Source organism: Lithobates pipiens, unplaced genomic scaffold, assembly GCF_037356315.1.
Source record: "Lithobates pipiens isolate NorthernLeopardFrog02 unplaced genomic scaffold, aLitPip1_a1.2 Scaffold_8, whole genome shotgun sequence".
NCBI classification, from domain to species: domain Eukaryota; kingdom Metazoa; phylum Chordata; class Amphibia; order Anura; family Ranidae; genus Lithobates; species Lithobates pipiens.
The window spans coordinates 51,282,819-51,306,809 of record NW_027507903.1 but is presented as its reverse complement, the minus strand read 5'-3'; the positions used below and the strand labels follow the sequence as shown (position 1 = coordinate 51,306,809).

General features: G+C 40.6%; 1 protein-coding gene across 1 annotated transcript in view; it reads right to left on the bottom strand.

The window, feature by feature from the left end:
* STRC (stereocilin) overlaps positions 1-23,991 on the bottom strand; it is an 82,785-nt gene that overhangs the window by 15,618 nt on the left and 43,176 nt on the right. Inside the window, exons 12-20 of the mRNA XM_077471297.1 lie at positions 18,671-18,838; positions 16,890-17,033; positions 14,796-14,854; positions 12,289-12,412; positions 12,114-12,205; positions 8,944-9,079; positions 6,820-7,019; positions 3,751-3,841; positions 551-725 (exon numbers count right to left, since the gene is read on the bottom strand). Of these exons, the coding sequence (XP_077327423.1) occupies positions 551-725; positions 3,751-3,841; positions 6,820-7,019; positions 8,944-9,079; positions 12,114-12,205; positions 12,289-12,412; positions 14,796-14,854; positions 16,890-17,033; positions 18,671-18,838 (1,189 nt within the window). The remainder of the gene's footprint in view (positions 1-550; positions 726-3,750; positions 3,842-6,819; positions 7,020-8,943; positions 9,080-12,113; positions 12,206-12,288; positions 12,413-14,795; positions 14,855-16,889; positions 17,034-18,670; positions 18,839-23,991) is intronic.

Sequence of the window (23,991 nt, the reverse complement as noted above, 5' to 3'; positions counted from 1 at the left end):
GCCAAAACGTGTCAGATTTATTGTTTTATTGTCACTCTGATGTACAAATAAACGACACTTCAAGGATTATAGTGTTGTCGGCTCTTCTTACTACTGCCCCATCATTGGTGTCATTGGGAGGAATTTGCCCCATTGTTGGTGTCAGCGGATGGAATAATGTCCCAAGGGCTGAATAAAGGCAAGCAAAGTGTTCGGCCGCAATTTAGACACCACTATCTTATAACATACTTTGATGTACATGGATATATGCCTTGCCCAGTCCACTGCACCCAGTAGATCATATTGGCTTATTTCCATGGCCCCTTACACCACTGTTCTTCTGCCTTATGGAATACCATTAAACTTCACGCCATCTGCATTACAGCCTATGTTTACCATCAAATTAAATACAAGCTACAGACATGTGGATCTTTGGATTTCTGTTCAGCATCAGACCTGGACCAACATGCATGTGCATGTTTTGTCTCAGATGGTAAAGATTCTATATAAGCAAAGTAAAATTATAGTAAAACTAAAGCTTAGTAGAAGAGCTCATACTTTTGTGTCTTACCTCTGTTGGTGCGAAAACCATTCTTAGTCAAGGCTGATGCCAAGAGATTTTTGATCCTCCTTGCTCTGGCCAGAATGTGAGAGTTTTGTTTTGTGCAAATCATTCCGATCTCACTGTCTTCCCATACTCTCTGACTCTCCAGAAGCCATTCCAGAATATCTCGTCCCAGCAAATCCTAGACACAAGCCAACGTAAACATACTCATGCCAGATTACATATAAAAGACATATTGCTGATTCAACAAAAGTAATATATAGATGGGACAATGTAAATGTTTTCTTATCGTACAATGATCCAGATACCTTTTGTTAACCATGAATTTACTGTACATCTAATTAACCCAAAAATGAAGGGATATCTTGATTGACATTGAACCTAGGGGCTTCCTTAAAACCCAGCAAGAGAGAAAAGGGATGAGGAAAGAGGTGCCAAGCCACCAATAGCGTAGCAGGCTTTTATGAGTTGAAAGTTAAAATACGAAGCATATGCACTGACAGACGTTGCTGGTGTTAAGCATTGAAACAAGCCCAATGTAAAAGTCATCACTTCCCAATCCAGTCCACACCAGAAGCACTGACAGGAGCACAGTGAAGCTGGGGCAGGATTCCAAGCAAGCAAGCCGTCATGGGAGACTTGATCTGTCAACGATCTGTCAGGAAGCTGTCAACCATCCAGGGTGCTGTGACCAGAACGCGTTTCAGGGGCCAAACTAAATTTTGCAAAAACACATCTGAAGTCTCCCAAAAGCATGTGGGAAAATGTGGCATGGTCTGATGAAACCAAGGTTGAATTTTTTTGGCCATAATTCCAAAAGATATGTTTGGCACAAAAACAACACTGCACACCACCAAAAGAACACCATATCCATAGTGAAGCATGGTGGTGGCAGCATCATGCTTTGGGGCTGTTTTTCTTCAGCTGGAACAGGGGCCTTAGTGAAGGTAGAGGAAATTATGAACAGTTCCAAATACAGTACCAGTCAATATTGGCACAAAACCTTCAGGCTTTTGCTAGAAAGCTGAGAAAGAGGAACTTCATCTTTCAGCATGGCAACAATACATACATCCAAATCAACAAAGGAATGGCTTCACCAAAAGAAGATTAAAGTTTTGGAATGGCCCAGTCAGAGCCCAGACCTGAATCTGATTGAAAATCTGTGGGGTGATCTGAAGAGGGCTGTTCACAGGAGATGCCCTCACAATCTGACAGATTTGGAGTGTTTTTTGCAAAGAAGCGTGGGCAAATATTGCCGAGTGAAGATGTGCCATGCTGATGGACTCAGACCCAAAAAGACTGAGTACTGTATTAAAATCAAAAGGTGCTTCAACAAAGCATTAGTTTAAGGGTGTGCACACTTATGCAACCATATTATTTTATTTTTTTGATTTTTAATTCCCTCCACCTAAAATATTTCAGTTTGTTGTTCAACTGAATTGTACAGTTTATAGGTCACATTAAGGGCCGGTTCACACAGGGGGCGATGCGAGGCGACACCGACTTGCCTCGCCGCGACCTGCCGCGACCTCAGCGGCGACTTGCAAATTACTTCTGTATAGAAGTCAATGCAAGTCGCCCCGAGGTCGCCCAAAAGTAGTACAGGAACCTTTTTTCTAAGACGGAGCGACTCGAGTCGCTCCTCTTAGAACGGTTCCATTGTACAGAACGGGGGCGACTTGTCAGGTCGCGGCACGGCAAGTCGTGTCGCCTCGTGTCGCCCCCTGTGTGAACCGGCCCTAAAGGTGGCAAAAGTTCTGAAATTATTTCTCTTTGTTTTGTTTTTTTTACATCACAGAAACCTGACATTTTAAAAGGGGTGTGTAGACTTTTTATATCCAATGTAGACTGTAATAAAAGCACATTAAAGAGGGATTCCACCTAAAAAAAATATTAAAAGCCAGCAGCTATAAATACTACAGCTGCTGACTTTTAATAAATAGACACTCACCTGTCCCAGGATCCAGCGATGTCGGCAGCCGAGACCGATTGATCGCTCGGCTGCTGCCGCCGCCATTCTAGGTGAGGGAATCAGGAAGTAAAGCGTTGCGGCTTCACTTCCCGGTTCTCTACTGCGCATGCGCGAGTCGCACAGCGCACTAGGAATGGTCCGCTCTGTCTCTGGGACCCGGCGGGACAGGAAACAGCATAGACTCCCGTGGGAGTCTATGCCCAGAAGTGGGTGCAAATACCTGTCTTAGACAGGTATCTGCACCCCCCTCCCCCCTGAAAGGTGCCAACTGTGACACCAGAGGGGGGGGTTCCGATGAGCGGAAGTTCCATTTTAGGGTGGAACACCGCTTTAAGTACAAGGGAACAATTAGAACCTCTGGTGCTTTGTGATGTCGATGTTCTTAATGTCTCTCTTCCTTTGTGGTCACCAAGAGTGAAAATAAGGGAATAGTGTCCTTGACAAAGGCAGCAATAAAAACCTAACAGACCCTGTAAACTCACCTAAGGCCGACCATCAGAGAGAATTTCTTTCCTGCAACCATACACAGACTGTGTTGACAGGGGAATGCCTCCTGTCAAACCATTGTATTCTCTTGGTGGGGGGGGGGGGGGTGCAAGGGAAGCCCCATCATGGGAGAACACAGTGATTATTGCTAGTGGCTATAACAGCCACTTGCAATAATCACATGTTAAATCTGGCAGGCTGGACCGATGGATCAACTTGGGTACATTTAGCTTGCCCATACATGGTTCCAATATTGTCTGGTTCCTGCTGAGGTTCGTACTGTCTATGGCCGGCTTAAGGGACCCAAAGTTAGAAAAAGCTTTAGGCTGGAGTCCAGTTTTAAAGTTGTTTGTATTTTATTTATTTATAGCCTATTTCAAAGAATGGATCAACAGATAGAAGTGGACCTGTATCTGAAACAGTTTTATAGTGCTAGATGGAAAGAACATGCTCGGGTCTGGTAGAGGGTCACGTTTCCTCATTCCATGCAGGGTTCTTTATATATTCTAAAAATATAGGTGGTTCTTTATAGCAATATGTCTATAATCTTCCTCCCAGCCTCAGATGATGGTTGACAGTAATGCTCCAATACGGCCTTGAGCCCTGCCTTACTCCACCTAAAACCATAAATAACTGCTCCACTTTAAATCCAAAGAAAAACGAATAATAAAAGAAGATCAGCAGGTCTAGCTGTAGGGTCTTTCATTTTAGATTCACTTATTCAGACACAATATGTACAGATTCTTACCTTGGGTACAGAATTGAGCTTTTCTGGGGTAAGATGAAAGATCAGTCTCCCAATTTGTTCTATGTGCTTGTGTGTCCACTTAGTAGGATGTCTAAAGAATATGTGAAAGGACATAGCTCAACAAACAACCAAAATGATACAATTTAATTGACTGTTATGAGAACCAACATAAAGCCGTATTAAACCCAAAACTAAATATATTGCAGCTTACCAATCATTAGATGTGGTGGCTGTAGTTGTTTTCTGTTTTGGGCTTTCCCCTGGTGATCTGGCCAGCAATATACCACCCGTATTATACAGGCACTACTCTGGATGAATGAGCCCAGGAGGCAGAATTTGACAGCAGCTTTGATAGTCTGGGGGGAGGGGAATGTTTGAAATACTAGCAGATATAAATAGAGTAACATATTGAAGCTGAACTCCAGCTAATACTTTTAATTGGTTACAGCAAAAAAGTTTTGTTTTTTTTCCTTTTGGGATAAAGCTTTTACATAAATAAATAAAAGCTGATACTTTTTAAGAATCAGTTCACCTTTTGTAACATTATACCCCATTTAAGGATATAACATATTACAAATCCACCGCCCCCCGCACCACTCAACGTTGTGACAAGCGGTGGGGGATCTTCTCCCTCTGATCTCTGTCACACTCTGCAAAGAACAAAAGAGTTCTGTGAATAGAAAACTACAAGGCCTGGCAACCTTTGTATGGCCAAACAGTTCTACGAGTCTGCAAGAGCCCTGCACTGCACCACAATCTACTGATCATGGGTACAATGTTGCATTTTTTTTACCTGCAAAAACATGTGCACTTATTATGTTTCTTTAAAAGGTGAACTTATCCTTTAAATGCCCTTGTCAGTGCTAAATGGTTTATCTCATCCCTGTAACTGCAATAGAACTTTTCTGCTGAAAAACAGCAGACTTACTGGCCAGATCACCAGATGGAAATAGGATTGAAAAAAAAATGCTTTAACCACTTCAGCCCAGGAAGGATTTACCCCCTTAATGACCAGGCCATTTTTTGCTATACGCACTGCGTTGTTTTAGCTGACAATTGCGCGGTTGTGCAATGTTGTAGCCAAACAAAATTTGTGTCCTTTTTTTCTCGCACCCGTACACACGGTGGGAGATTCCGGCAACCAAATCCGTCGGATTAATTCTGACAGATTAATTCCAAGAGAGGTCCGGAAGTGATGTTGCATACACACGGTCGGACTTAGTTGTCGGAAAATCCGATAATACATAACGTGATGTCGTTATCTCGTTATGACAGGACTACGTTCAGGCTAGTAGCCAATAGCTTTGGTCTAGGAACTTTGTCAGTCGGAGTAGGCTACACATGATCGGAGTATGTCCGATCGGAGCATTTTGTCGGAAAATTTTACCGGCAAGTTGGAAAAGTTGGTCCGTCGTATATTCCCGACGGAAACAGTCCGATGCAGACCACACACAGTCGGAATATCCGACAAAACGGTCCGATAGGAAACATTCCGTCGGAATCTCCGACCGTGTGTACAAGGGCTTAGAGGGACTGCGACATTGAGGCGGACAGATCTGACATTTAGACACTTTTTTGGGACCAGTGACATTTATACAGCGATCAGTGCTATAATCAAGGGGTTAACTGTGTTCCCAAGGGCAGTGTTTCTAACTGTCAGGGGGACGGACTGACTGGGAGTACAGAGAGATCGCTGTTCCTGATCACTAGGAACAGACGATCTCTCTCTACTTCCCTGACAGAATGGGGATCTGTTTGTTTACATTGAAAGATCCCCATTCTGCCTCTCTGTGGAGCGATCGCGAGTGGCCGGCAGACATTGCGGCCACCGGTCATGTGAATCAGCTCCAGCACCATATCTATTACACGAATCGCCGTACCGGTACAGCTGACTTACCATCATTTATCGGTGGTGGCTGGTCGGCAAGTGGTTAATTTTATATTGGTCATGGTGACACTAATAGGAATATTTATAAAAAAGGGGTTGCATTGCTTACACTGATCTACATTTTTTTGACATTTATAATTTTTCCTAGGACCAACATTTTTATGAAAACCATGGTCTCTGGTATTGTGACTGTGTGGGCTGTGATAAGCCATGTTGGTCTGACATAGCCACCAATCACTGAATAATGATTGATTAATCGCTGATTAAATCCGTTAGGTATAATACCAATCAAGGATGAAAGAGAAATTATTTTCTATTTTAAAAATAAAATGTTACCTAGAGTTGGATTTCCTATTTAAGAATAGTAATCAACAATGTTATCAATACCTGTACCATGTACCCTGAAGGTGTGTTTTCTGGATATTTTAGACAAGGAGCAGTGGCCGAGATATAACAGGACCACGTTAAGAGAAACATTGTTCTTATCTAGGAAGGCTGTGGTGCTTAAATGGATCCAACCTACCTCTTCCTCTATCAGTCAGTGGATTCAATTGATAAATCAAGTATTACCCTATAAAAAATTCATTTTTGAACAAAGGGGATGTCCACATAAATAAAATAAAGTAAGGGCCGCTTGGAGTTCTTCTAATCTTACCATTACTAATAACTGAGAGAAATTACTAATACACTAGCCGACAGTGACATTGGGAATATTTTAGTATTATCATATATAAAGGAATGGTTTAATTTGCTCTTTCTTAGCCTTCATGTTTCTGTGATGGTGTTTTGTCGAAAATAAGTATTGGGACTGTTATGGCATATTACTTTGTGCGTGTATTGAACTCAACTGTGCTTATGCTATGGGAAAAGTCTTATTTTTGCATATGCTCATGTTGAGCGTCATGGATATTGTACCAATTGTTACATCTTTGACAATGAAAAGAGTTTAAAAAAAAATAAAGAATAGGAATCAAAGAATTTGGCAAATGGCTGTAGACATGTATGAATGCCAAATAGGCTTCATAAGGAGATGAATGTTCTAAACTGATAAAATTGATCATTCCCAGCTTTATAAATAATTTTCCAAAAATTGGCTTCATTTGATTTGTGAGTTTGGTAAGTAACTATACAATGGGACATGTAAACTACATATCACATATTCAGAATTGTATTTTGTATACCCCAGCATGTCATCTTCCACTAGGATCTGCCCCAGGTGTCTACTGAATTCCTCGGACACACAGTACATCTTCAGCTCATCAAGGTGGAGGAGCAAGTGTTTCCTATGTATGCCAGAAAAGTTTTCTTCTCCAATGAATCCAAACAGAGGACCCAACAGATCCATTTCTTCTGCAGTTATTATTCCATTCCCTGGGATTTGCTAAAATAATAGAAATATTAGAAGAAGCAGAAGCTCACACTGTGACCAATACTTACGACTTAAACCTAATGTGGCAAGTTTACCTTCCCTCTGATAAATACAGCAGCATATACAGTATAAATATTAGGATACTCATATATGAAAGCTGGGCAGCTATAATTATTGATTTTATCACATGTGTGAGGTTTATCTTAAAGATCCTGACATTCGGCACCCAAGTCACAAATTATTTTTATTCTGATCTCGGAACAGGGACTACAAGGGCTAAAGGGTGTGTTAGCTCTGGTGATCACAAAGTTATGTGTCCATTCACCTCTCTAGCTCTTTGGACATATCTGGTACGTCCAATGTCCGAAGAGGGAAAACAAGTTAACAGCTGAAGTACCAGCCACAAGGTTGTTCATGTTTTTACCAGCCAGTGCCTGGCTTTACTGCAAAAGTAATCTGAGACTGTAGACTTGCCCAATCAGGTTTACATGAATTCACAGGCGCCAAGCCCCAGGCCAGTGCCCTCCTTCAGGGGTTTCCAAGGCTCTCAAACTCCTCCTGGGACCACCAGAGAAGACATCAGGATGGTTAGTGGGAGGAGCTTAGGGAACATCTGTTTTCATAAATTATTAGTTGTCATCTGCGTAATGCTATCTCATAGGAGGCTTGTTAGACCCCTTGTGATGGCAAAATAGTTAAATGTTAAAAAAAAATTGGGAAAAAATGTAAAATATAATAAAATAAATAAAAAATAATTATAAACACCTTGTCGCCCCATGTACAAACATCCAAACACAAACACATGAATATATAAAAATAATTGTGCAACACGTATCCCTGCGCATGGCAGTGAGATAAAAAATGTTTAGGTCCTTTATTTACACTTAACTCTAAACTGATGAGCTGTAGAGGCATTTAAAGCATTGCCTACTGATCATTTTGGCTACTGTTGTTTTTTGCAGGCATGCAAAGTTTTTAGATCTGACACATTTAGAATCTATTTATGCAACACACACTCATCCTGTATGTTTTACCAAAAAAACAAAACAGCGATTATATTGTGTTTGCGTGCACTTAAAGTATATAGGTTTGATGAACAGTTGTGAAAAAAATTGTGCAGCATTTAAAAGTGTGACTACCATGTTACTATTCTACAGGGCCTCGGTTTTTAGAAAATATATAACGTTCTGGGGATTTAAAAAAATCATCTAGCTAAGAATGAAGATTTTTACAAAAATTTTAAAATTGCTCCAGAGGGGGAGTGCCTAATTAATGTTAGATTAAAGCCGCGTACACACGGGCAGACTGTATGGCCTACTTAGTCCGTCGAAACACATTTCAGCGGACAGTCCGCTTGTGTGTGGGCTTCAGCGGACTTTTTCAGCGTGCAGTCCGGCGTACTAAGTATTTCGGAATTTTCGAAATTCTGTCCGTCATACTTTGGTTTCAGTGGACAATCCGCTCGTCAGTAGGCTAGTTCAACGGACTAAGAATGGCGCATGCTCAGAAAGGATTTACACGGCGAAAGGGTGCATTGCTGTGTATTGGACTTCCTATTTCTAGTCCCGTCGTACGTGCTGTACACGTCATCGCGCAAGCTTTCGACGGACTGTTTGTGCATCCGTGTGTGGTCAAGTCCGTTCATTCGAAAGTAGGACGGACTGTCCGTCGGATTGTATGACGGACTAAGTAGGCCATACAGTCCGCCCGTGTGTACGCGGCTTAAGAGTTAAGAATAGGGTTAAGAGGACTGGACTACCACAAAACATTACATGTGCCAACATGCCTGCATTTGCTTTATCAGCAAGAAAAAGTTGTCCTGTGTACCTTTCTGATTTAGTATTGCTATTGCCATTCATAAATACTAAATATGGCCCTGATAGTAGGTTAATATACACGATAAGTAAAAACTGTAAATGACTTTGGTTCTCCTTACCAAGGCATATAGTGCTCTTTGAGCCAATACTGATTTTTTGTACAGTGGGAGTTCCATGAATGCTTTTGGATATTTATGGGCATATTCCAGGAACAGCTTCAGTGAGTCATTGGAAAGTCTGTCAATCAGCTTCAGCCTGGAAAAAACAATGACATAAAGTGAGATCATGTTGTCTTGATGCATAATGCAAGACAAAATCATAATTATAGAAATAAACACACTTTCAAAAAATTCTATAAAACATTTGAAAACATCAAGATTAATTACTCTATATTTTTTAAATATGTCTACCGTATAGCCCGCTTGTTCTCAAATATTTTATTGTAAAGCTTTGTATTTGCTACACAATGCATAACAAAATATGAAATACTTAGGTAGATGTTGATTTCATATACGGTATACCAAAAGAATGACCTTTACTTTAAAACTGCAATTATTGAATAATCTACAATTTGCATGATTGGCCAAATTCAAATTCTTCAATTTGCTGGAGGGAGTTTGCATTAAATTAATACAAAAATGAGCATCATACCAGCTGGAAGAATAAATACACAGTTTTGTAACACTGTGGCTGAACAGGCACAAGTATGAAAGTTGTCCTCAGTAATAATATCTGCTAATATGTTCTGAACTAAGGTGCCACTTCGGTTCCCTCAGGGTTCCAAAAGGTGCTTTACATATGACTGCTGTGTAAGCAGCCTTATATAGTGTGGGGCGTGGACTTAGCCCCCTGACACCTTGATTGGCCAAAGACACCCTGCCTTTGGCCAATCATGGCTCGACCAGCAGATCGCACTGTGATTAGCCAAAGCAGCAACTGTGAATGCACTGCGATCTCAGTGCATTATGAGGTGCTCCGCGGTGCTCAAATTTGCCGCGCACACCCCATATGTTCGGTTTGTTTGCGGACAAATGACCACCCGATGTATGATTTGAACTTATGTTCAATTCGAACATCGGACCATCCCTATTAATAAGTAGCATTTAAGTGTTTTATATTTTAGAATGGGGTGCCTCGTTTGAAAAAAGGTGACAAAAAAAAGAATTTATTATTCAGTGTTCTTAGGGCTAGTTCATGCCACAAAAAATGTGATCCAGATCCATTCCAGATGCGTTTGTGCATGCATATTTTTGATGCGTTTCTGCATGTGCATTTTTAATGCATTCAAGACTTTTTTTTGCATTGTCTGGTATGTTTTTTTTTTATTTATTTTTTACGTTCAATACATTTTTATTGTTTACAATGCAATATTATAGTGACAAAGACATGTAAGTTCCAAGACCAAAAAAAAAGCAACCAAAGAAATAATTATACCAAGCCAAAGAAAAAAAATGCTAACGGCACTAGAGAATCTGACATGTGTAGTGAATAACATAAAACGAAGCAGAAGGGTTCTCTTATTATTCTGGAATCACATCTAATGCAATTAGTCACCAATAATAGTATAACAATAATTTATCATAGTTTAACCTTGGGAGAGTGGAGTTGCGAAGAATAAGAAGGGGATAGACAATCCAAAGACATGCAGGTAGGTTAATTGGCTTCTGTCCAAAATTGGCCCTAGTATATGAATGGGGACCTTGGATTGTGGGCTCCTTGAGGGTAGGGACCAAAGTGAGTGTGCAATGTACAGGGATAGGGACAATTGTAGACACTCACTCAGGTTGAACTGGATGGACTGGTGTCTTTATTCAAAATAACTAACTAACTATGAGAGACAGTAAAAAAGTAAAAAGGAGTAATGGTATGGGTAATGAATCTCCAAAACAAAGAGAGAACTAGGACAGAGATGTAGCTATTAGGAGGGGAGGAGCTTGGTGTCCGCATAGCACCTGGAGTCAAGGACAAAGGTACATGGATATATGACGCCCGGGGTTCAAGTTCATTCAAACAGAGCACTTTGGTCATTGATAATACTAGTCATTTTTTCATGTATCATATTCCATTATATTTTGTGTTTATCTCATCTAAAAGACACTAAGGGTGTCTTCCATGCTCCCTCTTTAGTGATTTTCGCTGATGGTAATATAAAATAAATGAGGCGTTCCAAAGGACGGGGCCATCCGGTATGTTTTTGATGCATTTTACTGCATTCCAGTACAGCTCTGTGTAGGAAAAATGCAGAATGCTCTACTTTTTTTTCTGGAACTGGAATGCACTGGAACTGCAAGCACCGATGTGAACTATGCCATCGAAAACCATGTAACCTACTTTCTATACGTTTTGGATGCAGGAAAAAAAAAAAAAAGCACTGGAATGCATGTGGTGTAAACTAGCCCTTAATTCAATAAAATGAAACCTGTCTGGTTATTGTGGGTAATTGCACTCTGCATATATCATTATTCCAGGTTGTAATACTTTTTTAAACATGACCATAATATCCCGGCTCTGAGATGCCAGTCACTTTGTATGGGTACAGGGATGTGTTTGGACATCATGCTGTCTAGGTACACCTAAATGATGACACCCTATTGTATGAACTCTGCCCTTTGTGTTAAGTGATAATTTGAGCAGCATCTACTTCTAGAATGCGCTTTTGGAGATATCAAATATACTGCTTTATATGCATAATAATTCTATTTAACCATAAAGACCACCAAGCAAGTGAAAGGAGAAATAGTTTCAGATTTTATGAACTATAAAGAACTTTTTGACTCCTCTCAACGCCCCAATTTATGAATTGTAAGGCTTGCTGTTCCACATTATAACCCTGCTGCCCTGGGCACTGGCCCATAGGTGCTCTATTGAAAAAACACCCACTATAGGTATTACGGTGTATCTAAAGTAAAACTTTTTTTTACGTTTCGATTGAGTGGAGAGTATCAAAACCTCTGTCGGTTTTTTCATTGCGGTCTGTGTCCCTAATAAGCAGATACACTTTCTCGATTTGTCCTGGTGTCACGAAGATTGAAAGTGAGAAAGAAACCAAATATTTGAGTTGCCTTCAGAGCAGGACTAGAGGGGCAATCTTCCAATGAGGACACTTGTTCCTATGATAACTGTCTTTTCCTTCACTTTAGAGAAATTTCCCCTCACTTTCTGCTGTGCCTAAAGAATAGGAAGTGAAGGGAAGATGCCCTTAACTGGGCAAAAAGGAAAAAAGCCTGCAAATATTCATCAATCCATCCAATCCATCCAAGATATAGCAAAGTAATATAAGAAGACTTACGGGAGATCTGTGACAAACTCAGGGCCCATCCAGCCTGTGTCTTCCCAGGTTATCTCAGGCCGCTTCTCGATTTCCTCTAAGATACACTTCCTCTAGGAAACATGAATACATATATTCAAAAACCTGAAACCACATCAAAGAACCATAATTGTATTATTGACATAATAATTCTTACAAGACTTTTGCGCAGACCGCTAGGTATCCCTTGAAGATACTTAACCACGTCTCTGATATCTGAAAGAGAGTTAAGTTGCTGCAGGTTGTCACATTCAATCCCATTAGCCAAAGTCCCAAGGGTCCTATTTACAATGAAAACAATTTGGAAAATGTTATAGTCTTTGTCCATTGTTCACCTTTAGGGCTCATTCACATGGCTGACATGGGCCATACACCAGCAAGAATGAGTGTTTCTCTATGGAAGGTATGCATAGGTGTGTGCACAAAGCAGACAGTTTGTGTTCATAGCCGTGCATCTGTCGCTAACCACATGCAGCAGCTCGGATGTGCGCACAGCTACCACGTCTGTCAGTCTGTCATTGATTTATACAGTCTTTTGACCACCACTGATAGTGTACACCTACCTACTGCAGAGAAATGTTGATTTTTGGAGGCATACAGCCCAAACTAACTGTGCGAATGAGCCTTTATAATCTAGACAAGCTGAACTATCATAAAGTGTGTATCAAGGCAAAAAAAATCAGTTCATCAGTACATTTCACCATGTACCCTTTAAGGCCACTTTCACTTTTTTTAAGGCGTTTTACAGGCGTTTTTGTGCTAAAAATAGGGCCTGTAAACTGCCTGTGCTTTCACACTGGGGTGGTGCGCTTGCAGGACAGGAAAAAAAGTCCTGCAAGCAGCATCTTTGGGGTGGTGCGGGAGCGGTGTATACACCGTTCCTCCACCACCCCTGCCCATTGAAATCAATGGCCAGCGCTGCAGAAGTGCCTGCAAAGCGCCGCTGCCGAATCGCTTTGCAGGCGCTTCTGCAGCGCTGGCCATTGCTTTTAACTCTTTTTCGGCCCACTAGTGGGTGTTAAAAGCACCCCACTAGCAGCCAAAGAGAGCCTCTAAAATGAATTTGAAAAAGGAGGATCACTGGTAAGTTCTATTCTGAGGATGTGGAATTTCCAGCTGTAATGGGAAGATCCGACCGAAGATCTTCCCCATCTGGTCTCCTCACCACTCCCACAATGCTCCACCCAGCCCCCAGACCATGCCCAGCCAGCCTCCTACCAACTCTATGCAACAGCAGCCCCACTAATGCTTACTTCCCTGTCCCAAGCCCCTTTAACCCCTGTAATGCCAGCCCTCCATTTATTGCCTTTGGGTTTTTACTCCGGGCTTTTCTTTCTTTGTCTTTTTTTTTTTTTACATGCTGTCACCAGTGCAGTACATATCATGTGACTGGTGTGGCAGTAATCAGGATTTTTTTTTTTACCATTTTGTTCTTTTTTTTGTTCATACTTTCATCAGAGTAGTGCAGTGGTACCATAGTAAGCCCTTGTACACACGATCGGAGATTCCGACAACCAAATCCATCGGATTTTGTCCGACGGATTTTGTCCGAAACTGTTGCATACACACGGTCGGACGAAGTTGTTGGAAAATCCGATCGTTCAGAACGTGATGACGTTATTTCGTTACGACAGGACTACGTTCAGGCTAGTAGCCAATAGCTTTGATGTAGGAATTTTATCTGAGCATGCGTGGCACTTTGTCCGATCGGAATTCTCTACACATGATTGGAGTATGTCCGATCGGAGCATTTTGTCGGAAAATATTTCTGGCAAGTTGGAAAATTTGGTCCGACGGATATTCTGATGGAAACAGTCCGATGCATACCACACACAGTCGGAATATCCGACAAAACGCTCCGGAATCTCCGATCGTGTGTACAAGGGCTTAGGGTGATCAGGGATTTTTTTTTATACTGTCATTGCTTGTAACAGTGATGATCAATGTTTTTAGCAATAGTTAACTGTCATGAATGGCTTTCCATTCATGACAACCTGCTTACTGTTGACAAGCTGTGATTGGCTACAGCTAATCACATGGTCCAGGGTGCTGTGATTGGCCTAGGTACCATGTGATACCTGTGGGCCAATCACAGCATCACAATACAGTCGAGAATGGAAGCCATTCATGACCGTTTTCTTGACATTGTAATCATGTGATTGCTATGACCAAGCATAGCAATCAGATGATATCCAGGCCGCTCACAGCAGCTGGGTACCGAGCATTGCTGTATGCCCCAGGGGATGTGCTAGTGCACATGTGCTAGGCGACATACCAGTATGTCGCCTAGCCTGGCTGTGCTACCTGTCCGCAGTCAATGTACCGTGGGTGGGTGGAAAGTGGTTAATAATGGCACCGCAATTTTAATGAAAGTTTGCCACGATTCTTTGCGAGTTTCTGGAAGTTTGTGTAGAAAGCAAATTTTTGCCTGCATTCTCTGAATGCTTAGGTGTGAATGCAGCCTTAATGTGTGTAGCTAATGCTAAAAGAATCCATTACAGAACACAAAGCAGATGCATATTTATGTAATGGAAAAAGTTTGTTTAGGCTAGGCTGGCACACACAAACTATTTAGATTCAGATTAAACCTGGAATTTCACTTTAGACTTGAACAAAGCTTTCTGCTCTACCTGGTGGTCATATTGTATATTGCACATGACTTACAGAATGGTATTCTTGGTCAGGTTTGCACCAGCCTGAATCTTCCTCCAGAGGAACTGGGTCTGCGGGGGGGGTAAAATGCTATTAATGCAGATCTTATTTGTTTAGCGTTTAAACTGGCTACAACAGGCACATGCCTATCAATCCTCAGCAGTTGTGTTCTCACAGAAATCACTAACAAAACCCTATTGAAAAATGTGCATAGATTTATATTATAAAGAAAAAAATCATCCTGATACAAAAAAGTCACTTTACTCAATTCTCTCAATTTAATTATGAACACGTTGCTATATTCCTTTATTAACCACTTAAGGACCGAGCCTCTTTTGGAGATTTATTGTTTAGTCAAAAACTGTTTTTTTTTTGCTAGGAAATTACTTAGAACCCCCAAACATTATACTTTTTTTTTCTAACACCCTAGAGAGTAAAATGGGGGTGGTTGCAATACCTTCTGTCACACCGTATTTGCGCAGCGGTCTTACACTTTTTTGGAAAAAATACACTTTTTTGAATTAAAAAATAAGACAACAGTAAAGTTAGCCCAAGTTTTTTTTATATTATGAAAGATAATGTTACGCCCAGTAAATTGATACCCAACAGGTTACGTTTCAAAATTGCGCCCGCTTGTGGAATGGCGAAAAACTTTTAGGTTAGGAACTTGTTCCTTGCTGTTTAACATTACTGCCAGTTGAGAGTCAGCTTTGTACCATTGCTCCTTTCCCTTGGGATTGCAAACACTTCCAGTTGGGATGACTGAGTGGTCCAATGTGACATCCAAGACCCCAAGCTAAATTTATTCAGAGTACACTGGCCAATGGATATCTTAAGTCATTTTAGATAGTATTTACTAGACACTTGCACACTGAAATATTTTGTTTCGGAATTTAGTTTTAGTCCGAAAAATAAATGTATTTTGTTACTCCTGAAATTGGTTTTTATTTATATAATTTCGTTAAAAAATGCATTAGTCCGAAAATCCGAAATAATTAAGGTCGAATCTGTCATTGAAGGCTTATGCTGTCTGTCGAATGTTTTAAGAAGATTTGATGGAGCAGCTAAACTGTACGATGCCGCAATCATACATTTCCGGTTGAATGTTCCGCCTACAAGCTATAGTAGAATTCTAATGTTGTATGACACTAGTAATAATTATATTTATTAATTATTCTTATTAGTCAACCAACATTAGAATTCTTCTATAGCATATGGGTGAAGCATTTGACCATAAATGTCCACTCACGGTGACTGCTTCGTCAAATCTTCATGTTCGAATAATCTTGGACTAATAGAGTTAGGTTAGGCACATTCAACCTTTTTTGGCTATTGTCTCTATAATGTTGAATCTTTTCTCTCTATGTTGAATCTCTTTATGTCGAAAATCCGAAATAATTAAGGTTGAATCTGTCATTGAAGGCTTATGGTGTCTGTCGAATCTTCTTAGAACATTCGAAAGACACCATAAGCCTTCAATGACAGATTCGACCTTAATTATTTCGGATTTTCAGACGAATGTATTTTTTAACGAAACAAAATAAATAAAAATGAATTTCGGGAGTAACTAAATACATTTATTTTTCGGACGAAAACGAAATTCCAAAACAAAATATTTCAGTGTGCACATGTCTACCAGTCAGAACGTGCAGCCTTTGGCTAACAGTGGTGATCAGATGCCGGTCGGCTGCTGGTTTTCCAGGATGTCCATTCGACAAAAGTCAGATGTTAGGCTGGCTTCTGTCAGACAGGCTGCTGTACACAATGGCCACATGTCAGCCGGTTTCTGTTGAGCTGGCCAATATTTGGACCATGTGATAGCATAAAAGTGAAAATATAGGAAAAACATTTTGTTGGCTAACTGGTCATGCAAGCTTACTAGAATACTAAATAGGCATTGTATGACTCAAAAGCTTGCATGACAAAATATAGTAAGTTAATCAATGAAGAATAACCTCAACCATGAAATCTAGACCCTTACAGGATGACCACATTGTTGCCTGTCTATAGCCCATATGTAGAAACATTCTAAAGCTGATTTGGTTGGAATAAGTTATATAGAAAAGCAAAGTAATATGATTTGTCCCAATAGGAAGAGCATCAAACCTGCTGTGGCATCCAGTCCAGCTCCCCATACAGACTCATGTTCCTGAACAGAATCTGTGTGTCCAAATGCAGGAGCTTCAGTGGGGCGAAGGGCAGGAAACAAGAAAACTGCTCGGGCCAGAGCTCTACATCATGGATATATTTCTAGTTTAAATAAAAGAAACAAAAGAATTTATAATTACAATGTGAACCATAAAAACATTCAATATATACATCAAAAAATATAAAATTAGAGAGGTTTGGATGAATGGGCTGAAAGTTGCACCAATTATTGAAGCAGATTAAATCAAAAATGATCCCATACAAAAAAGCACAAGCAGTAGTTGCAGTCCTGCAAAGATATTGGGGTTTACTTAAAGCGGGAGTCCACCGGGACTCCGCGTTTTTTTTTTTTTTTTTAAAAGCCAGCAGCTACAAATACTGCAGCTGCTGACTTTTAAATAGTGACACTTACCTGTCCAGCGCGCCCGCGATGTCGGCACCCGAAGCCGATCGCTCGCTCGGCTGCCGGGTCCCCCCGCCATCTTGGGTATGGGAATCAGGAAATGGAGCCTTTCGGCTTCATTTCCCGGTTCCCTACTGCGCATGCGCGAGCCGCGCGGCGCAATCCGGACGGTCCCCGCTGCCTCTGGGAGCTGTGTGTTTCCCAGCAGGCAGCGGGGCACTTGCTGAAGGGGGCGGGCGCTTGCGGAACGGGGCGTAACGTACGCCCCGTTCCGCAGAGAGCTAGCCCGGAAGTGGGTGCAGTTACCTGGATTATCCAGGTAACTGCACCCCCCTCCCCCCTGAAAGGTGCCGATTGTGGCGCCGGAGGGGGGGGGATTCCGATGAGCGGAGGTCCATTTTAGGGTGGACCTCCGCTTTAAAGGCAAACATGATGTTCATTTTACAAGGGACTTTTCACCAGAACTTACTGAATGCGGTGAAAATACATTTTTAAAGAATATCCAACCACGTGCAAGGAAAATAAATAAACAAACAAACAAAAAATATATATATAATGTATGGGGGTTTGAAGTAATTTTCTAGCAAAAAAAAAAGGATTTTAACTTGAAACAACAAATGTCAGAAAAAGGTTTAGTGTTTAAGTGGTTAAACTATCCTCATTTACACAGGAAGTTTATTCTTTTGACAAATTGTTACACTGTTTATACTTAAGTTCCATTGCTAAAGAATGTTGTGATTCTTGGCAGACTGCCCATTTTTTTTTCTTGCTCTCTTTTGACATCTGTGGCTTCAGAAGAGCAGGGAGAATTCTTTGCATAGACAGAATAGTGAAACACTTTTGTCAGGATTGCAATGGGGAAAAAAATTGCGATAACGATTCTTGGCAATTAATCGTGCAGCTCTAATACTCACCTAGGTTCTGCCACTCTGTTGCTCACTAGAGCATGGAGCTGGGGAGGGGAGGGAGCAGCTGGCTCAGTCCTCAAGCGGAGCAACTGAGAGGCTGAGCCAGCTGCCAGCCCAAGCATAGTGTTGGGATCTTTCCAAAACCTGGACAAGCTCTGTGACATCAGCCAACAGCTGGCTTTAGCCCACTGTTGACTGAAAACAGGTCACAGGAGTTCAGAACGAACTGCACTCCTATGATTCATAGAAGAGGTAGGGCTAAAATAACTTTGGCTACACTTCTCCTTTATGGTGTCCTGTCCAATTCCAGTCTGATTGATTGGTATAGGGCAACACAGACAGCTCTTGTACTTGGCATATAATAATAAAAAGCCCAAAATGAAATGATTATCGTTGCTGAGTGTACAGAACCTGGCATAATCACATACCCGCAATGACTGCATAATGGCTGCCTTCTGTGCAGAAATCAGTAAAGGCAGAGAAGAACCTAAGCACTGACAAGCTCTTGTTAAGAGATGGCTGGGCAGAGAACGCAGATAATCTGGACTAAGGACAGGAATCAAGGAGTGCAATCTACAAATCACTTGTTCTGCCACCTGCAAAATAAGGACAAATACATCATTATGTCATTTCCTTTTAGTCCAAGAACTGGCTATGTATTAAAAAGACACATCACTGGCTCACCCACCAATAGCAGCAACGAGTCCAACTCTAATAAACATCAGCAGATAAGCATAGAAAGTACTAACCAACTTGTTTTGTTGAAGATTGCCAGCGCTAGTCAATATAGAGTATAGCACAACCGTGAATGTAGAGTATGGCTGAGCATGCCCCTACACCAAAGCAGTGCCATATAGTTCTATTATAGGCTGTTATGTAGGGCTATATATATATATATTTATATATATAAATAGCACCGTATCTCATGTATGCACTAGTCACTTTATTTATCACATTTCATTAAATTAAGTCAGGATATTTAATTTAGGAAGAGCGCTCCATTTTTTTTAATATATTTATATTATTGGCTCCATTACTGGTTCATATACGAGTTTCTCATATAACAGTATTTGATTCACCATCCTGATTCATGTGCAAAAAAGATGGGGAAATAGGTTGGATCCATTTGATTGCAATAGCTTTTTGAGCCAAAAATAGTGTCTCTCGCACCATAACTCTATCATACCTCTGTCACTGTTCCTCATCCAAAATGCCTAAAATACATATTTTTGGTGTAGTTCAGGGCATAGGCACCGATAGAATGGAGGAGAGAGTCTATCTTACCAGCTTCCAATACCTAGCTATGACAGGGCACACCCACATAATATGTGCAAAATCAGCACTTGTGTAGTTACATCTCTTACAGCTAGGTGTGGGTATGCAGCGCACAGCATGTAGCCTCACTGGGGTGAGATATGATTGGTGAATCATACAAAGTTGCATTAACTTAGTGTTACTAGCTGGAGACACTTATTGGTGTGAGAAGCAAGCCTCCTCACAATCCTCATCCGAAAAATCTGGAATAGCTTTTTGGTTTCTATGCAGAAATGAGCCTGATTTTGCACTTTCCAGCTTTAGTAAATTAACCCCATTGTGTACTTAAAAGTGGGGTATGCCTGTATATATGTTTAACTTCTATCCATACAGCTCGAGCTAGATTTAAGATTAGCAAACGTACTTTTTCTAGAACCGTCATAGGCGCTTCCAGTGCAATTAGTAAATTGTTTAGCTTAAGAACATGGGCCAAGTGTGACCCCACCACTACTGCCGTGACAAGTGTCACCCAGTCTGACAAATGACGTAGTTGCCCAGCTAAATAATAATACATGTGAAGGAGTGCCATACAGGCATACCCCACTTTTAAGTACACAATGGAGTTTATTTACTAAAGCTAGAACATGCAAAATCAGGCTCACTTCTGTATAGAAACCAATGAGCTTCCAGGTTTTATTACCAAAGCTTAATTGAACAAGCTGGGGTTAGAAGCTCATTGGGTTCTTTGCAGAAGTGAGCCTGATTTTGCACTTTCCAGCTTTAGTAAATAAATCCCATTGTGTACCTAAAAATGGGGTATGCCTGTACCTGCTTCCAATTTAGGGTTCTGTAGGGTGGAAAATGTAAGCTTTCATTGGTTATTTGCCAATATAAAGGAACTGAGTAATGCATCTAGAGTTTTAAAGAATGATTTTGGAAACTGGCATGTGGGAGGATACAGAGACATTTTGGCAAGAAAATTTTTTATTTGATTTATTCTACCTGCCGGCAGCAGAAGATGAGCCCCAAGTGGTGAGTTTAGTTCTAATCACTTGAAGTAAGGGTTCCATGTTAACTTTTAAGTCGTCTAAAGGGGCTAATGTGGTTATTATTCCCAAATACTTAAAGTGGATGTAAACCCTAACAAATACCCAGTGAAGAGAATAGCCTCAGATAATACACAGAGAGGAAACAAATCTTCCTACATAAGTTTTACTTGTATATCTTCAGTCTTCCGCTTTCTACACCCTTTAAGATGTGCAGATTATGTTAAAAATCTTTATTTCAGTGGTACATGGGGGTGGGGGGGACTGGACTTGAGAGCTGATTGGAGGAAAGGGACACACCCTCCCCCCCTCCACATAGGCAGAAGAACATAGTAACATACAGAGCTGTACTCTGAATAGACAGGCGCTCTGCTGATCTCAATCTAAGCTCCCTCCCCGACACAAATTTTCAGCTCATGTTATCTCATGTGTCTGAGAACTTGTCAGAAGTTACTTATGCTGATATGGGGATCGGGAGCTTGGTCCCCAAACAAGCAACCTTAAAGAACAGGGGCAATTGGACTATTTTGGTACAGATTAAGCTAGAGTAAATTTAAACAAATATGTAAACAAATATTGATCTCCATATCTCTAAGTATCTGGATGGTGGTACAATTTTCTACATACCCTCTACCACTATTATCGTCATAGAGGCTATATCTATTTTTCCTTACTTATGTCGATAATAGAGGAAGGGAGCACCAGAGAGAAATTGCACTTACAGCTTTGGAGAGAGATACAAAAAAAACACTACAGATATATGTACTTAGTTCAAATTTCATGAATGGGGTTTACAACCCACTTTAAAGGAAGAAACTATTTTAATAGGGTTTGTGGGCTGACAGTTTTTAAGCAGTTTTATATAACAATTTTACACATATTGTATATAAATATAAGTCCGTTCTCTCACGGAGTTTACAATCTAAGGTCTCTATATACATATACTAGGGCCAATTTAGACAGGAGCCAATTAACCTACCAGCGTGTCTTTGGAGTGTGAGAGGAAAACTAAGTACCCAAATGAAAGCCACACAATAACAGGGAAAATGTGCAAAATTCATGCAGGCAGTGTCATGGTTGAGATTCAAATGACCGATGACCCTAGTGTTGCAAGGAATAAGGGCTAAGTACTAAGCCATGTGGTTGCCCACATATTGTTGCTTCTCAAAGGAATGTACCTCCTTTCCTCACTAGGTTAACCTGGCATTTTGTAATGGCTTATATTCATTCCTGAATCCCTGTACTCACAAACCCAAATCTCAAATTACTTAATGAATCCTAATGACTCACTGTCAGTCAAAACATTTTTTTGGTGTTTGGATTACTTCTTATGTCTGATCATCATGAACTGTCTATAATCAGCATTGGAATCAATATTTTCATTAACCTCCCTGGCGGTACGATTATTTCGGATTTTAGGTGCTAAAAGCGGTACCATTATTTTGCATGAAAATTTGGCGTTTTATATTGTAGTCCTGCAATTCTTAGGAATAACTCACTTAAATCTGTCCAAACCAGAGTCTAGCAGACATCCCGGGTATGATAAAGTTTGAAAAATTAAATCATAAATTATAATATAATAAATAATTATAAATAATTGTACCAAATAATAATATAACAATAATAAAAATTATTCAATAATGTAATCAAATCAAAAACACTGAAATTTGCTCAGTTGCAGAATTGTCACTGTCATTACTTTTCAGTATTTGATGACGGATCTCCCCACAAATCGCTATCGCTCAATTCTGCGAGTGATTCTAATTTATTATCGCTGTTTTCTAGCTGGTCTAAAATCATTTTTGATGTACAGTGACAGTTTTGGTTGCTATGGGCAATCTCCAGTTTCCAGGCATAAAGAACAGTTTTTATTATATAAAACTGCATGCAGGACACTGGGCAGACCACTAGGGACAACGGGGATGTGAAATATTTACATACAGCAATGTAATCTGTAAGATTACATTATACTGTATGTTTACTGTTTGTTTCACTTTTTGAATTTGGCGCCGATCTCCGTCCCTGTGCGTCGCAACGCTCGCAGGGCACGGAGATCGGCGATGTAATGCATCGAGCGAGACACGGCTCGCTCGTACAGCGGGGAGACAACGCTGGATCCGAGGGAGAAGGTAAGTAAACCTCCTCCTGGATCCAGCGATGCAGTCCCGAGTCTGGCTCGGGGATACCGCTTTTGGTATGAAAAATCCACCCCGAGTCAGACTCGGGAATACCGTCAGGGGGGTTAAAGCATAGTTACGGAAGCTTAAAGACATTTTACAGATTTCAAATTCATGACATTCTTTTCAAAAGGCAGAGAAAACTTTTACTTAAATGTTAATTTGTATTCTAAAGCAAGCCTTTTATCTAGGCACATTGGCTAAGTGGTTAGAACTTCCACCTGGCAGCACTAGAGACATTGGTTCAAATCCCAACCACAACACTACCTGCCTGGAACCTGAATGCTCTCCCTGTGCCTGTGTTTGTTTTTTCTCCCAGTACTCTGGTTTCCTCCCACACTACAAAAATATTCTGGTAGGTTAATTGGCTGTACTATGTGTATGCATATTAGTTTTTGGACCTTAGATTGTAAGCTTCTTGAGGGCAATGTGGGGTTATTGAATGCACCAAATGTCTAGTTTACACGAAACCAATAATATGGGTTCTCACAGCACGGGAAGGTAGGAAAGAATATCAAGGCAACTGAAGACATGTGAAAAAAGTCTAAACCAAGTACAATGCCTTGAAAAAGTATTCATACCCCTTGAAATTTTCCACATTTTGTCATGTTACAACCAAAAACGTAAATGCATTTTATTGGGATTTTATGTGATAGACCAACACAAAGTGGCACATAATTGTGAAATTGTGAAAATGATAAATGGTTTTGAAATTGTTTTACAAATAAATATCTGAAAAATGTGGTGTGCATTTGTATTCAGCCCCCCCCCACACACACACCTTTTGCTGCAATTACAACTGCAAGTCTTTTTGAGTATGTCTCTACCAGCTTTGCACATTACATTTTTGCCCATTCTTCTTTGCAAAATAGATTGGATGGAGAGCATCTGTGAACAGAAATTAGAAAGTCTTGCCACAGATTCTCAATTGGATTTAGGCCTGGACTTTAACTGAGCCATTTCAACAAATTAATATGTTTTGATCTAAACCATTCCATTGTATCTCTGGCTGTAGGGTTATTGTCCTGCTGGAAGGTGAACCTCCACCCCAGTCTCAAGTCTTTTTCAGAGCCTAAGGCCTTGTACACACGATATGAAAATCAGAAGGGAAAATTCAGTAAGACGAGCTGTCTGCGGATTTTTGGATCGTTAGTACGGTGCTTTTGACAGCTGATTTTACTTTTTCCTCAGACAAAAGCTGGATATACAGGCTATAGAATTTCTGTTGGAATAGAACTCAACATCTCATTTTCGTATGGTCAGTACAGAAAT